Below are 17,524 nucleotides of genomic sequence, written 5' to 3'. Positions count from 1 at the left end.
CCCTCAGCAACCGCTGGACCTCAGACCGGATAAACGTCCGGTCCTGGGCGCTGTACTGTCTGCTCCTAGTGGCGACGGGTTTGCAATCCGGGGTGAGGTTTGCAAACAAGGACGGCGGTTCAACCTTGAGGGTTGCAAGGCCGCAGATAGTGAGTGGGGGTATTGGGCCGCCGAATTGGAATGTTAGGCTCTGGAGGTTACACTGGAAGTCTAATCCCAGTAATGTGGGCACGCAGAGTTGGGGAAGGACGTAGAGCCTATCGTTCTTAAACCCTCCTTTGTACCATTAGGTTCGCGATGCAGAACCCTTTGATCTCTACTGAATGGGATCCTGCAGCTAGGGAAATCTTTTGCGTGCTTGGATGAATGGACAGAAAACAGCGTCTTACCGTATCTGGGTGAATATTACATTCCGTGCTCCCGGAGTCGATCAAGCATGGCGTCTCATATCCGTTGACCAGCACCGTTGTTGTCGCCATTTGGAGCGTCCGGGGCCGCGATTGATCCAGAGTCACTGAAGCCAGTCGTGGCAGTAGTGTCGCAGCGTTTTCTTCGGACCCCGTGGAGCCGTCTATGCTGGGGTCCTTTGTTGTCAACAAAGATGGCGGCGTCCATGGATCGCACGCGGTCGGGGGTGGACAAAATGGCCGCCCCCATGAATTGCACGCGGTCGGGGGTGGACAAAATGGCCGCCCCAATGAATCGCACGTGGCTGGGGGGGTCACAAGATGGCGGCGCCCATCCTCCCCTCGTGGTGTCCGGGACCAAAAATGGCGGCGCCCGCGGGTCGCACATGGATCGCTGGGGTGGTTGGGGGGGTGTTCGGAATCTGCTGTCCTCGTTCTTCTCCGGGCATTGCGGCGACCCCCTGGGACCGGCACACTGCCACGTAATGGCCCTTTTTGCCGCAGCTTTTACAAGTAGCTGCGCGGGCCGGGCAGCGCTGCCGGGGGTGTTTCGCCTTCCCGCAAAAGTAGCAGCGGGCCCCCCCGGGATGGTCTGGCGCTCTAACCGCGCAAGCTTGTGGGGGTTGGGGGGTGCTGGGGAGTCGGTCGCGACGGGGGTCAACAGAGCCCAAGGGGCTGCCGCACGGTCGGGGCCGTAGGCGCGGTCGGGGCCGTAGGCGCGGGCATTTTGTGAGGCCACATCAAGGGAGGCCGCAAGGGCCCGTGCCTCTGAGAGTCCTAGCGACTCTCTGTCTAAAAGTCTCTGATGAATTTGGGGAGAGTTCATGCCTGCCACGAATGCGTCTCGAATTAGCAGGTCCGTGCGCTCGATTGCACTCACCGGCGGGCAGTTGCAGTTTCGTCCCAAAATCAGCAGCGCGCCGTAGAATTCGTCGAGCGATTCTCTGGGAATTTGCTGTCTCGTCGCGAGTTGGTGGCGTGCGTCGACGGGCCGAATGTAGACGCTCTTCAGCGACGCGAGCGTCATCGGGAGGTCCTCCGCGTCTTCGATAAGCGAATAAATCTCTGGGCTTACCCTCGAATGCAGGACCTGCATTTTCTGCTCTTCCGTGATCCGGCCGGGGGCCGTTCGAAGGTAGCCTTCGAAGCATGCTTGCCAGTGTTTGAACACGGCCGCCGAGTTTGCTGCATGGGGGCTGATCCGCAGGCACTCCGGGGCGATCCGGGTCTCCATAGTCTTTTAAGCTTGCTTAATAAATTGTAGCGCACAATGACTTACACAAGTCGAGAAGTGATGAAGTCTATCGAGGCTTTGTTAAGCAAGACTTGTTCCCCAGCAGCTCAGTTACAGAATGCGGCTGCGGGGAGAACTCGAGCTCTTATACTCCGCCTTCAGGGCGGAGCCAGAAGTCGGCAGATCCAACCAGGAGCCTGGGCCTGTCAGCCAATAACCTCTCGGCTTCACAGGTACCATGTTACCCCTAATACATACCACCACAATCTGAAAGCAGGCTGAAGAGTCATCAATGCCTTTGCATTCCGATTACTTCATCAGCAGGTTCCCAAACGAGTATAGAAATGCATTAACCTGAACCTCATCCGATTTCCTACATAACCCTGAACTGCTGCGGTAACTGAAAAACCTTTTTCACTAAGTCCCCAATTGTGTGCCTGGTTTGACCGCCTTGGATCGTTTTAAATTGATCTGGCAGGGATGATTTGTTGTCCATGGTTGCTTTTGAGCACAGGGGAGTACAGCTTTAAATTCTCTTGCATTTTTAAAGATGGCGCTGGGGTAACTATTTTTATATTCTGCTTTCCGTGCTTGTCACGCTTTGGCAGGCTCCCGTAGTGTTCACAGACCAATCTCAAAAGGTTTGATTTTCTCCAGCGATTGGTGAAATGGAAATTTTGGGCCCCTTTGGAACATTTTCAGAGTGTTTCAACCAGATTAACAGGGATCCCTGGCTTTGGTTGAGTTTTTAATGCTTAATTTTTGGCTTCAACCGTAACGTCATTGCAGTGTTAATGTAAGCCTATTTGTGACACTAATAAAGGTTATTATTATTAAGCCTTGGAGCTGAAATGTTTCTCACCCTCGCTAGGTCCTTTCACACTGCCATTGATGGCGATTCACAACAGATCTCCACATGCTCAGTTACATGCATAGTGGATGTTTATTCTGAGCCTCAGCCTCCACATCTGCAATGGGGCTTCCTTTTAGGTGATCTCTAGCTCTGTCTGCAGTTCAGGTGGACCTCAGCCAGGTCAGGCTGCCACTTCTTTAGATTATTTCATATTCTGAAGTCTTTCACCAGATTCTCTGGGTTCTTTCCTTAGCTCCCACCATGTTGAGTTTGTCTGCTGTCTCACTAAGAGATCTGGAGGATTGTGTGGTTGAACATTAAAACTTATTGGTAACACATATCTACATACATCTGCAAGGGATAGCCTTGACTAGGTACAATCTCCATGCTGGCTTCTGCTAGCCTATACTGTACTTGGTCCACTATCATGTGACTCTCCACATCATACAGTGGGCAGTGCTGATCTCCAGTCCCATATTAACCCTTAATATACTGATTGCCCTGATACAACAGGGCTTAGGAAATGTATTTAAATAGATGTTCATTTATTTTCTTGTACTAAACGTTAGACGATGGAAAAGAAAGAATGAAACGTAGATGAAATGAAATGAAATGAAAATCGCTTGTTGTCACAAGTAGGCTTCAATGAAGTTACTGTGAAAAGCCCCTAGTCGCCACATTCCGGAGACTGTTCGGGGAGGCTGGTACGGGGTGAACTATGCAAAGGAAATAGAAAGAAAGGAAGAAAAGGAGGTCAGACAAAATTATGAATTTAAATCCTGAAAAATAAATCAAAATATTTGATTGCTGACTTAATCTGGAATATATTCCAAAATATAATCCAGGGCAAGTGGGCGAAGTTACAATTGGCGAGCATATCGGGGAATAGTGATCACAATTCTGTTAGATTCAGTATTACCACGGAAAAGGACAGATAAAGCAGGAGTGAATATCTGAGGGAAAGCAAATTTTGCAGAAACGAGAAGGGACTTGGCTGAGGTGAACTGGCCAGCACTGCTGGAAGATAAATCAGTGGAAAACCAGTTGGAAGAACTAAAAAGCGCAATCTTAAATGTACAAAGTAAACATGCCCCACCAAGAGTAAGAGTAGTTCTGCCAAATCTAGACACGCCCTGGTTGTCTCAAGGAATATAGGGGAAGATCAAACAGAAAAATAAAGCGTATGATAGGCACAAGGACCTAAGCACTGCAGATAGCCTAGACGAGTATAGGAAGTGCAGGTGCAAAGTAAAAAAAGGAAATCAAACAAAGACCAAGAAAATAGATTCTTAAGTAAAGTTAAAGAAAACTCAAAGATGTTTTACCAATATATTAATGGTAAAAGATTAGTTAAGGAAAAAGTGGAACCTATCAGAGATGAGGAAGGGAACTTGAGTGCAGATGCGGAGGATGTTGGAAGGATTTTAAATGAATATTTTGTCTCCGTGTTTAGAAAGGAATGGATGATGCAGATATAGTAGTCCAGAATGAACACTGAGATATTGTATTGGATAATCATAAAGAGAGAGAAAGTACTCGAAGGGCTAGAATCCTTGAAAGTTGATAAGTCACCAGGGCCAGATGGATTGTTTCCGAGGCTACTGAAGGAAAGCAGGGAGGAGATAGCAGATGCTCTGAGAATGATTTTCTAATCCTCACTAAATACAAGGGAGGTACCGGAGGACTAGAGAAATGCAAACATGGTTCCATTGTTTAAAAAGGGATCAAAGGAAATGCCAAACAATTATAGGCCAGTTAATTTTACTGGTGGGAAAATTAGTAGAATCAATCCTGAGAGATAGCATTAACTGTTACAGAGAAAGACATGGACTAGTCAGGGATAGTTAGCATGGATTTGTTAAAGGAAGGTCTAGCCTCACAAGTTTGATTGAATTCCTGGAGGAAGTGACAAGAAGGGTTGATGCAGGTAGTGCAGTGGATGTTGTGTACATGGATTTTAGCAAGGCGGTTGGCAAGGTCCCACATAGCAGATTGGTCAAAAAAGTAAAAGCCCATGGGATACAGGGCAATGTGGCAAACTGGATAAAATGTTGGCTTAGTAACAGGAACCAAAGAGTAATGGTCGATGGCTGCCCTTGCAAATGGAAAGTTGTTTCATGTAGTGTTCCACAGGGTCAATGTTGGGACCCTTACTGTTTGTGTTATATATTAACGATTTGGACATGAAGGTGAGGGGACATGATTGGGCAATTTGCGGATGATACAAAGATTGGCCGAATGGTGGACAGTGTAGAGGTTAGCTATAATCTCCAAAATTTTATAGATGGGTTGGTGGAGTGGTGATAAAGTGAGAGATGGAAATTAATACAGAGAATGTGAGGTCAAGCATTTCGGGAGATCAAACTGTTATAGGGAATAGACTAAGAGGGGCGGATGAAGTGAGAGATCTTGATGTACAAGAACACAGGTCCCTAAACTTAGCAGTACAAGTAGACACGGTTATAAAGAAAGCGAATGGAATTCTTTCCTTCATTGGCAGAGATATAGAACATGAAAGTAAGGGGATACTGTTGGAATTTTATAAAACACTGGTGAGGCCACAACTGGAGTATTGTGCATTTCTGGTCGCCACATTACAGGAAGGACGTTATTGCTCTGGAGAGAGTGCAGAGGAGATTTACAAGAATGTTGCCAGGGTTAGAGAAGTGTAGCTATGAGGAGAGATTGGATAGGTTGGGGTTATTTTCCTTTGAACAGAGAAGACTGAGGGATGACTTGATTGAGGTGTACAAAATTATGAGGGGAAGTGAGAGAATGGAGAGGATCAAACTGTTTCCCTTGGTGGAGAATTCTAGAGCCAGGGGACGTAGATTCAAGATAAGTGGCAGAAGGTGTAGAGGGGGCATGTGGAATAACTCTTTTACGCAGAGGGTACTGGGAGTCTGGAATTCGCTGCCCAAGTTGGTGGTGGAGGCAGAGACATTAAACTCTTTTAAAAAGATCTGCACCTTAAGTGCTGTAAGCTGCAGGGCTGTGGACTGGGTGCAGGAAGGTGGGATTAGAAAAGGCACTAGGGTGGCCTTGGGCTGGCACGGACAAGATGGGCCGAATGGCCTCTTTCGGTGCTGTAGCTTGTCTATGGTTCTAGGTATCTGTAAATCTGCACACAGAAAATAATTGTGCCCTCACTGTATAATCTAATTTTGTATTCACATTACAGGAAAAAAAAATAGATCCTATTACCTTCAGTAATAACTGCTTGGGAGTTTATAAGGTAGTTACAATCATTTTTAACCTTCATTGTCAATTGTGCCTTTCCACAAATGCCCCCCCCTCCCACTTTTTTTAAATCACTTGCACCTAAGTGAGGATTTATGTCCAGAGTAAATATTCTTGCACTCAGAAATGACTTTAATCCCAACGCTAACGAAGTGCTCGCTGAGGGGAAAAGTCACCCAATAACTCACTAGGCTACCCAGCCTCATGTACTGTGATGCAAGAGCAACGTGTGACCGTCTCGTGCCTCAGGCGAAAGAGCGTGTGGCTTCCACTTCCACTTATTGAGAAGAAACGCATCTTTCCCTGGATAAACAACAAATTCATTCCTTATTATTCTTGCAGTACAGTGGTCTGTCCACTACACCTGTAAGTCTTTCAATGGAACAATGAAAATCCACAACCAAACTGGTAATGGTTTCAGCTAACAAAGGCAAGAAACTTTTAGCTGTCGAAATTTACACATCCTGTCCCAAATTATCAATATATTGTTTAATAAAGGATAGCCCTTAAAACAATTCTTTTTGAGCACATTCACAAATAATGTAAAAGCTAAACAGCTGCATAACCTCACTACATGTAGTGAGGAGAGTAACTCAGAGTGCAGTCAGTGCAATGCACGTGTCCTCCAAACTTTCCATTCTTGTCAAAGAGTAAATTTTCACTCAGATTCATTTACCTTCCAAGTCACTTTGATGCACTGAGACGACAGAGATTCCAGTACAACATCGACGGGTGGGCCATCAGGGGCTAGAGAGGTTAAAATATAAATATGAAAATTACCAGCCACACTGAATTAATGGAGCTCAGAAGTTGGGCCACTGTAAAACAGTGGCCCAAAGTGAAATCAAGAACATCTGGAAAAATTGGTCTTTATCTATTTTTATCACATGTGTACCCCACACCATTCACCTCACCTACCAAACACACACATGTAACCACGGCACAAAAAATATACTACACGTTAGCTGCTTTCTGCGCATATTTACCCAGGCTGGCACTAAATAGAACGGTGTCATTCAAAGCATGTTCCTGCTCTCCTCTCATTGAATCAGCGAGGAACGCCCAAGGACGTAGCTTCAATAATCGATAGTTGAACCTCAGGTTATTGATCTAACAAGTTTATCAACTGAGCCTCAACTGCCTAGGCAGGGTCAAGTGTGGTGGACTAGTCGGTCCCGTCCTGCCAGTTATTTGTCTACAATTGTAAAGTCTCTGTAAACTCCTCACACCCTTTCTGGAGATACAGCAGAAGGCCATGGATTGTTGGCATCTGACACTTTCTTTCTGTCGATAAGTCACAGAGAAGTCACATGCCATAAGCATAATCGAAGATCATTAGACTGTAAATGCATCTGCTTGTACATTTTTGTCGATTATATTATTGGATAGCGTAATGGTTAGTATTATGATTGGGATTTTTAGATTTGAGCAACTTGGAAACCTTCACGCGATCCTTCTTTAAAGGAAAGAGTTAAAAACAACACAAGGTTGAAATATCAACACCAGACAGCGGCATGGTGGTTAGCACTGCTGCCTCACAGCGGCAGGGATCCGGGTTTAATTCCGGCCTCGGGTGACTGTCTATGTGGAGTTTGCACTTTCTCCTCGAGTCTGTGTGGGTTTCCTCCGGGTGCTCCGGTTTCCTCCCGCAGTCCAAAGATGTAGAGATTAGGTGGATTGGCCATGCTAAAATTGCCCCTTAGTGTCCAGAGTTACGGAGATAGGGCAGGGGTGTGGCCGTAGGTAGAGGTTCGGTGCAGACTCGATGGGCCGAATAGCCTCCTTCTGCACTGCAGAGGTTCTATGATTCTATGAATTGCAAAGTTCTGGCGAAAATAGGATAAATTCACCAATTGGGCGCTTCCAATGATGTGCTATGGCCTAGGCGAGCACAGGTAAGATTTAAGGCTACAGCACTGCTGCATTGATTCTTTGTACATGATACACCCTTCAGTCCAAATTCCCTCCTTGAAGAGCAAGGTTTAAAAATCTTCATCTTTATGTGGTTTGAAACAGGAGGCTGCCTAACTAAAATGTAGGACTTCACCTGAAAGCACCGGGAATTCTGCCAAAGAAGCAGCAAGCAATTGTGTCCAAGGAGGCTTTGAAATGAAAGGACTAAAGGCAGCAGAGAAGACAAAATAAACCAATTGCCCTGATGAAGGATTAAGGAAAATGTCAGGAGTCTTAAGTAATTCGGGGTACAACGATAAAAAGGAGGTGCATTAGCCTTAAGTTGATACCTTAATGAAAATGCCACGTGACGGGACGCCAGCTAATTCTTCACTCTCTGGAGCTTTCTTCTTAAATCCTGTGCTCAACGCGTGGGAAAAATGTGAAGGAACAAGTTTGCAAGGAAATGAAAGTGTGTTGCAAAATTAAACTGTCCCATAGTGGGACCACCTTCTGTACAGTTGTTATTGTTTTCATGATGGGGGCGTCACTGGCAATGCCAGCATTGGTTGCCTGTTCTGCAAATTGTCCTGGGCATATTATGCCAAGGCGCTCTGGATGCCCAAGCTCGGCCTTGACATTGGTGAGCAAAGCATAGGGAACCAGCCGTACCCTGAATTATTTAGGGCCTCTGGGTCTACCTAGATTTTTGCCCTTGCTTCTTTGATTTTTCCAAGGTCCTCCTGAAACACCTCGGGATATTTCATATAGACCACCGGTTTACATCCTGAAGATTTTCTGCCAGTCCAGTTAGATTTTTGCAGCAAGTCTCTGCCCAGATGATTGGGTCCTGGTCCTTGCACAACCATTAGGAGAAGTCTGACCTTCTGTTGCCGATGGGCAACTGGGGACATGGTAGTTTCTATGATTCGTAGAGTCTCCCCCATGTATGTGGCCAACATGGCCTGGTGTCCTACAGGCACAGGGTCGTGAAGGTTTGTTCCCTGATAATAGAGACAGTGGCTCCAGTGTCAACCTCCATTTCCAAGGGATGACAGTTGAGCTGGAGTTTAATTTTGATAGGGGCTACTTTGGGGGTGGTGATGCAGATCAACTGCATTAGTTCATCCTGTTCATCTTTAAAGTGAAATAAGTCAAATGAGAATTGGCATTGAATAGGGAAAATGCATTTTACTTTCAAGCAAAGTAAAGGATATCAAATGTTATTTTTGGTATGGTTATAGTTCTATTGCCCTCCACTCCTTATCCTCCCATCATCTGGAAAAGAATGATACTTCCACAAACTTACTGCTGTCAGTTTGAAGTAAACTGTCCCAAGATCAGACCCAGTGGTGAGGCTAAATGTTTTTTTGTTCAAAAAATGCAATCTGGTGATGGAGGCAGGATAAAAACATTTCAATCCCCTGCGACTGAGAAAAGTTATCAGCTACAAAATCCTCCTTCTTCGGCTGCTCTGTAGATCAATCAGTGGAGAGGCCTAGTAGCTCACAGCATGGTGTCAATGCGCAGTCTTTTCAGTATGATTAGATTCCTCTTCAATCACTTTGATAAGGTTCAATCAGATTGATACATGGGGTTTCGCTGCACCATCACTCATTGATTAAAGCAACATTCTCACTCCAATGAATAGGCAAGTCACACACAAACACACAATCAATTGGATACCCAATATGGAGCTCTGACCTCGGAGAACATCAGGAACATTATGCTGACATATCAGCCATGTGGTATAATTAGATGCTTCTGTCGTAAAATAACAGATGTTACCACTGGTGCCATTTGATTTGGAGTGGGAACGTGGAGCGAGGGGTACGGGTGGGATTTTACAGCCCTTCTGACTGGCGGGATCGTCCAGTCCTGCTGATGGCACAAACAGCCAGACTAGCACATAATTATCTGGGCCAGAGTGATTTCCTGGATAGGTTAGGAGGTCAGAGAGGAACCTCTGAGATGATTTCCTTTCCTTGTCGTCCTGCCATTTTATTTGGTTATTGGCTGATTGAAAAGCAGAGATGGCCCAAACTGTTCCACCCTCGACCATTGACCTTTTTTTACCTGCTTCATCCGTAGTGATGGTGAGCTCATTGCTGGCCTCGCTCTTCCCAATGCGATTTTTGGCGTACATGCGGATGTTGTAGGTGGAAGATGGGTGCAAGTCAATGATTGTGGCCTGGTTTAACTGAGGCGAGACATCTTTCGTCCTTTGCACCGCATCCCAGGAATCTATAAGACACATAAAACATTTCTCTTTGGCAAATATATAAAGACTTTCACATTTTATGATGTTTTAATTTTGAATTTTTTTAATTGAAATATTGAGCTCATCAAATCGGATGTCACTGCTAGCAAATGGAACATTTTAGATGGTGTCATCCTCCCAGTCCTGATTTTAGACAAACGTATCCAGTGGGATTCAGTTCGTAGGTTCATTTTACACGTGTCCAATTACACACTGCGTTAAATTCTTTAGGCATCCGGCCCAAACCAATCCCAGTCCTAATGGTTAGCTAAGGTTAAAATCAGGACTCCTGTTTTTTCCAGGGTAAGGAAAGCACAGAAGAGAACCCCCTCACTGATGCAAGTCTGGTATCCCCCAATCTTGTGAGTTCCCTGTATCGCACCTGCGTGAAGGTTTCTCCAGGTGGCCTGAGCAAGATTGTTAATTAATTCTGTCCCAATAGGGGCTGGTTTAGCACAGTGGGCTAAACAGCTGGCTTGTAATGCAGAATAATGCCAGCAGCGCGGGTTCAATTCCGATACCGGCCTCCCCGAACAGGCGCCGGAATGTGGCGACTAGGGGCTTTTCACAGTAACTTCATTGAAGCCTACTTGTGACAATAGACGATTATTATTATTATTAATTGATTGGTCACACTGTGTTGCAGACTCATGCCCACTCCAAACTCATTTCACACACAAGCCTAGTAGGTCCTGGAAAAGATACTTGCCCGACCAGCTTGTGGTAAATTTGAACTTAAGTTCCGGATGTGCCAAAGCAGGGTCCAAACCTAACACCCGGCCCAGTGAGCGAAACAGCAAAGTCTCTTCTGAAAACTGATGACCCTTTAACAACTGACGATATTGGGAGAGCCAGGGACGTAGTCACAAATTAGCAATCAGCCAAAGCAGAGGACAGAACCGTTAAGTGCTGCAATATGAGGGGAAGCTGATTTAGAGAGAGGAATACATTTAATGGTCCTGATTTTCATCTCAGTAACGAACAGCTTTTGCCATTCTTCTCATATATAGGTGCCTAGAAACCTTTTGCAGGATTTTCACTAACCGTATGCCAACACAGCATTACAGGGGTGGAGGTTGGGGGTGGGAGGGTGTCAGCTGTGGGCAGAGGCAAGCAACAGGGAGCCCTTCAAGCTGTCAGATCAAATGATCCTCACTGAGACACGCAGATTGAAAACCAGGAAGTGAAAAAAAACTATCAATAACATTTAAATTATTTCATAGAGAGCAAAATAATGATCGGGAAACGCAGATGGATTTAAGCAGGAAAGATCAGGGTGAAAAACAGGAAAGCTAAAATCATTTTTTAAAAAAATTGTAACATTATTTTTTTCATGAACAATTGAGGCTCCACACTTGTAAAATTATTTATCAGGGCCAGAGAAGTTGTTCAGCAGAACTCGCCATTGCAAATTCACCTACTCCCGAATGCATCAACCTGAGACGTCCGGCCATCTGTCGTATGAGATTAGTGATAGTTGTTCTAAGTTCACCCCAATCCAGTGATTTCTATGCTCAGTCTACCATCAAGGTCTATAAGAGTGTACAAGGAGCAGGGTATCTCTGACATCAGTTTATGGATTTCCACATTTAGCTGCGCAAGTACAGGTACCAGAAGTTGCCATCAGATTTAAACACCGAGTTCTGTTAGTCTCAACATTAAAGGTAGAGTTCTCCAGTACCCCCGTGGCAGAGGAAGCTTGCCATTGGCCATCAGCATGATCATCCCGGTCCTGCCAATGCCGGGAATCCCGCAGTGAGGGTTGACTTTGGCAGGATCAGAAGATCCTTTCCGGCGGGAAGGGCTGGAGAATTCCGGCCTACCAAAATCCAGGCCGATATAAACGGGGAAACAAAATAAGAATATTAAAAAGCCATCTGCCATTAAGAGTGTCCTAATTAACCAGCACATAACACACTTTTGCACAAATTGCAGGAAGGATGTCATTTTATAATGTCTGTGTGATACCTGAATTGCTAAACATTGGTTCTGAAGGCAGCTAACACGCAGCGTCTGTTACATTAGCCCATGGGTTTTATAATATTCATAAGGTTAATGTAACTGACACCAAGTATTTACAGCCTCAGGGCATTAACAGCCTAAAAAAAACCTGCTGAATAATCAATGACACCGTGTACTTTCAGAGGGAAAATTATACAAATGTGAGCAATAAAGTGACAGATTTGAAAGAACGAAATGGGACGACCATTGCTACATGTTTGCCTCCCTCAGATCACAAAAAGCTATCATTCTTGATGTGTAGCGCTGACAATGAGCAAGGTCTTCTTCAATTTGCAAGTGAAAATTTGCATTATTCTAATGCATTAAAGGTTATTTCCCCGCATTAGAAGTCTAACAGGACACTGAGAATCAGACTCTGTCTCTATGGGCGAAATGTGGGTCGGATCTACACCTGGAGATCCCCACAGGGCCTATTGCTTCCCGCTGCCCTGCATTCAAACTCACACCACTGGGGATTCAGCAGGCTGACCCTGGCACCACAGAGCTGTCCCATGCCAACTGGATGGTCAACAGACTCTTCTGGAGCAACTTTAACTCCAAAACATGAGTGTATTTGGGAGGTTAAACTGTTAAAAATTGGAGATGGGAACTCAACCCACCTAAAAGGTGATCTTTTCCAGTTTTAGAACATAGAACATAGAACAATACAGCGCAGTCCAGGCCCTTCGGCCCACGATGTTGCACCGAAACAAAAGCCATCTAACCTACACTATGCCATTATCATCCATATGTTTATCTAATAAACTTTTAAATGCCCTCAATGTTGGCGAGTTCACTACTGTAGCAGGTAGGGCATTCCACGGCCTCACTACTCTTTGCGTAAAGAACCTACCTCTGACCTCTGTCCTATATCTATTACCCCTCAGTTTAAAGTTATGTCCCCTCGTGCCAGCCATATCCATCCGCGGGAGAAGGCTCTCACTGTCCACCCTATCCAACCCCCTGGTCATTTTGTATGCGTATATTAACAGCGGCAGAACAAGGGTGGGCACCACATGCCCTCCCAGGAAGTGGGTTGGTCATTGAAACCATTCGAGGAGTCAGCGAGCCTTCATTCCAACAGTGTTTTTATTTTTAACCCACGCAAGTTGAGTTTCCCAGATTTGGGAAACCAACAGGTAAAAGGAGGTGATAAGCACTGGATCCATGAGGTAAGTTTTTATGGCACTGCTTGTCGGTCTGAAGGAGCAGAAACATTCACTCGAGGTCCAACGAGTTTAGCCTGCAAACGCTCATGCAATCATCCGCTCCCCCGCCAAATCACCCAATCCACAGTGAAGGGGTCCTGTCCTCGAATCGCCACTTTGTTCCACAGGCGATTTTGTCCCACCCTTTGACCAGAGCTGCCCACCCTGGCAGCCATCTTTCCTGACGTCTGCACTTACGCTCTGGCCTTCAGCTGCAGGCTTTTCAGATCAACAGACAGCGAGTCAATCAAGTTGCCTGTCAAGCTGTAAACAAATTTAAAAGGCTTGAAAATGTAAAAGTTAGAAACTGCAGGACATTCAGGGACTATTGCGCATTATCTGGTTTCTTGTCCATACAGCCTCACCATCTGTTTCCGAATTCACTTATATAGGGCGGCCTTTCTTACTTCACTGGATAGTTCTTGACTACCAATCTACCTTTTATCCAGATGCAATGCTTTATAACTAATATGCACAAGTGCTTGCCTCTGTAGTTTTTCTCCAGGGTTGTTTAACACAGGACAATTGCGGGGGATTGGGAACCCCTATCAGTTTAACTACAGCCCAACAGGGCCTGAGTGTGAACCATTTTATAACAATGATGTCAGGGCATGAGTCATAGGGCGGGATTTACCAACCACTCCGTCACGTATCTTTTTGGGGTGGAGGTTGCCCGCTAGCGGGATTTACATTATTTATTAATGATTTGGACGAGGGAACTAAATGTATTATCTCCAAATGTGCATATGATACAAAGTTGGGTGGGCGGGTGAGCTATGAGGAGGATGCAGAGATGCTTCAGCGGGATTTAGACAGGCTGTGTGAATGGGCGCAGGCATGGCAGATGCAGTATAATGTGGATAAATCTGGCTTCAATAGCAAAAATAGGAAGGCAGATTATTATTTGAATGGGTGTGAATTAAGAGAGGTGGATACTCAGCGAGACATTGGTGTCCTTGTGCATCAGTCGCTGAAAGTAAGCGAGCAGGCACAGCAGGCAGTAAACAAGGCAAATGGTATGTTGGCCTTCATAGCGAGAGGATTTGAGGATAGGAATAGAGATGTTTTACTGCAATTGTATAGGGCATTGGTCCTTATCTGAGGAAGGATGTTCTTGCTGTGAAGGGAGTGCAGCGAAAGTTTAACAGGCTGATTCCTGGGTTGGCGGGACTGTCATATGAGGAGAGACTAAATCGGTTAGAACTATATTCAGTAGAGTTTTGAACAGTGAGACGGGATCTCACAGAAACTTACAAAATTCTAACAGGATTAGACACGGGTAGATTCAGAAAGAATGTTCCTGATGATGGCGGAGTCCAGAACTAGAGGTCATAGATTGAGTATAAGGGGTAAACCTTTTAGGACTGAGGTGAGGAGAATGTTTTTCACCCAGAGAGTGGTGAATCTGTGGAATTCGCTACCATAGAAAGTAGTTGAGGCCAAAACGTTGTGTAATTTCAAGAAGGAATTAGATACAGCTCTTGGGGTTAAAGGGATCAAGGGATATAGGAGGAAGGCAGGGTCAAGTTATTGAACTTGATGATCAACCATGATCATAATGAATGGCGGAGCGAACTCGAAGGGTTGATTTGTTTCCTCCTGCTTCTATTTTCTATGATTCCACCGACCCTGCTGCTGTCAACGGGATTGCCCTGTTTCAGCACCCCATGTTGCCAGGAAACCCGTGCGCAGGCGTGGGACTGGAATTTCCCGCCGGCGTGAACAGTCAGTAAATCCTGCCCATAGAGTTTTAGAGCACGGAAAGAGGCCCTTTGGCCCATTGTGGCTGTGCCAGCCATCAAGCACTTATCCCATTTTCCAGTACTTAGTCCATAGCCTTGTATGCTATGGCCTTTAAAATGCTCATCTAAAACCTTCTGAAATGTTACGGCGGTTCCTGCCTTTACCATTCCTTCAGGCAGGGGGTTCCAGATTCCACCACCCTCTGGTTGAATTAAAAATCCTCAAGTTCCCTCTAAATCATTACCTTAAATCTACGTCCCCTGGTTATTGACGCCTCTGTTAAGGGGAAATGTTTCTTCCTCTCTACCCGATCTGTGTCCCTCGTACTTTTGTACACATCAATGAGTTTCCCCTTCATCCTTCTCTGCTCCATGGAAAATAACCCCAGCCTAACCAGCCTCTCTTCACAGCTGAACCGCTCCAGCCAGGCAGCATTTTGGTGAATCTTGTTTGCACCTTTTCTAGTGCAAACACATCCTTCCCATAATGTGGCAACCAGAACTACACACAGTACCCCAGCTGTGACCTAAGGAGCATTTTATACGGTCCATCCTAACCTCTCTGCTCTTGTGTTCAATGCTCGGCTAATAAAGGCAAGTATCCCATATGCCTCCTCAACAAACTTATTTACCGCTCCTGCCGTTTTCAGGGATCTTTGGACGTGCAACCCAAGGTCCTAGTGTCCCACCTTTCGTTGTATATTCTCTTGTCTTGTTAGTCCTCCCAAAATGCATCACCTCCCACTTTTCGGGGTTCAATTCCATTTGCCACTGTTTTGCCCAGCTGACCAGCCCGTCTGTGTCATCCTGTAATCTAAAGTTGTCCTCCTCACTATTTACCAAAGCTGCCAATTTTCATGTGATCTGCGGACATACTGCCCACATTCACATCTCGATCATTAACGGACATTACAAAGAGCAAGGGACCCAGCACCGGTCCATAGGACCATAAGACACAGGAGCAGAATTAGGCCACTCGGCCCATCGAGTCTGCTCCGCCATTCAATCATGGCTGATACTTTCTCATCCCCATTCTCCTGTCTTCCCTCCATAACCCCTGATCCCTTTATTAAACAAGAACCTATTTATCTCTGTCTTAAAGACACTCAGTGATTTGGCCTCCACAGCCTTCTGCGGCAAAGAGTTCCACAGATTCACCACCCTCTGGCTGAAGAAATTCCTCCTCATCTGTATAGAGATCATGCGTAAGGGGATCTGTTGTATAAATGTAAAATCATTGTTGGTGCATGAATGAAGTAAAGGGGTGTGGTAGTCACCACTAGTAGTATTACATGTATTACAGCGCTGCCCGTATAGTAGAGGTACATGGGTAAATCCCTGCTTGCTGGCTCCGCCCAGTAGGCGGAGTATAAATGTGTGTGCTCGCCGGTGCTGCAGCCATTCTGGTTCCAGCTACAGGAGGCACAACATCTTTGCTCAATAAAGCCTTGATTATTCCACTACTCTCGTCTTTGAGGTAATTGATAGTGCATCAAGGGGGAGGGATTTTATGTGTCAGAGAATACATCCCTGCTGGCAATGTGTCACGTGATGTGTCACGTGATGTGTACTGATGTCAGCAGCGTGTTTTGTGCAGGCTTTGCCATTCTCTATCTTCGATTGTATGAGCAACGCCTCATAATAAAACCTCTCATCACGTTTGTAAGAATCCAAAGTGTGGGCACCTCCATACCTTTGCTCTTTGTGACTGACAAAGAAACATAACAGATAACTAAATGAACAATGTTGTAGGGAGAAAACATCTGAACATTGATAAAGAGGGGAGGCTTAATGTTTGAACAGAAAGTTTTGTCAAATTGTGAACCCTAGTTAAGGATTTTTATTCGAGCATTAACCTGTTCAACGTCCATTGCCTACAGTGCATGTCCAGTGCTTCCTATAATGATATGTTGCATATTGCAGTCCAGCAGGGTGTGAAGGAGGAGGTGAATTGTGGATTTTGCTGGCAAAATAACAGCATTTTCACAATGTACACCATTATAATGTGCAAGTTGATGAATGCAAAAGTTATGTCATTAGCCATCAATCTCCAGAACTCACTTCCTGATAACATAATGACTAGGAACTCTTTCCTAGACTTTATAGACTGGCAGGTCGTTAACATGGCTGCAGTGTTTTAGCCGCTATCCAAATCATCACTCCCTGTCCAATCCTGCTACCTCCTTGCAAGTTGCAATTTTAACCCATTCTTTTAAGCAAGGAGGTGGGATGGCCACTAGAGGGCAAAAGGTCTTTTTTCAAACACGCAGGTAGATCTCTGATCATATCATCAAGATCAGGCTGCCATTTTAATCCAAGGCCTGTGCAGAGAAGTCGTCAATCCAGCAGCAAGTGTAGCCAAGGTGAACGAGGCCCAGAAAGGAGAATTTATTATTCTGTTTTCTTGTGGTTCGTGCCTCTCCAGCCTCGACAGAGAAACCACTGAGCTTGCCCTGTCTTTCCCTTCACCCATCCCCTGACCCTCACTGCCCTCCATACCTGAGTGCCAAAGATGTTTAAAACACCAAACCTAGGCCCTCTGCCTCACAGGACTTCACTCTCACCAGCTGGCCATTTTGGCATCTTCCACAAGAAGGTACTGAAGGCACTATTGCTAAGTTTGTAGATGATACAAAGATCTGTAGAGGGACAGGTACTACTGAGGAAGCAAGGGGGCTGCAGAGGG

General features: G+C 45.5%; 1 protein-coding gene and 1 long non-coding RNA gene across 3 annotated transcripts in view; one reads left to right on the top strand and one right to left on the bottom strand.

Annotated features, from left to right (window-relative positions):
- Positions 1-17,524, bottom strand: part of LOC140427700 (cell adhesion molecule DSCAM) — an 854,163-nt gene that overhangs the window by 210,854 nt on the left and 625,785 nt on the right. For both annotated transcript variants that reach the window (XM_072513215.1, XM_072513216.1), the window contains 2 exons: positions 9,704-9,871; positions 6,411-6,481 (listed from right to left, as the gene is read on the bottom strand). In XM_072513215.1, the coding sequence (XP_072369316.1) occupies positions 6,411-6,481; positions 9,704-9,871 (239 nt within the window). The remainder of the gene's footprint in view (positions 1-6,410; positions 6,482-9,703; positions 9,872-17,524) is intronic.
- LOC140427701 (uncharacterized) overlaps positions 1-17,524 on the top strand; it is a 168,570-nt gene that overhangs the window by 148,335 nt on the left and 2,711 nt on the right. The window lies entirely within an intron of this gene.

This window comes from Scyliorhinus torazame, chromosome 8 (genome assembly GCF_047496885.1).
Source record: "Scyliorhinus torazame isolate Kashiwa2021f chromosome 8, sScyTor2.1, whole genome shotgun sequence".
Taxonomy (NCBI): Eukaryota; Metazoa; Chordata; class Chondrichthyes; order Carcharhiniformes; family Scyliorhinidae; genus Scyliorhinus; species Scyliorhinus torazame.
Note: the sequence above shows the minus strand (reverse complement) of the source record. Positions and strands in the feature narration are given on the sequence as shown.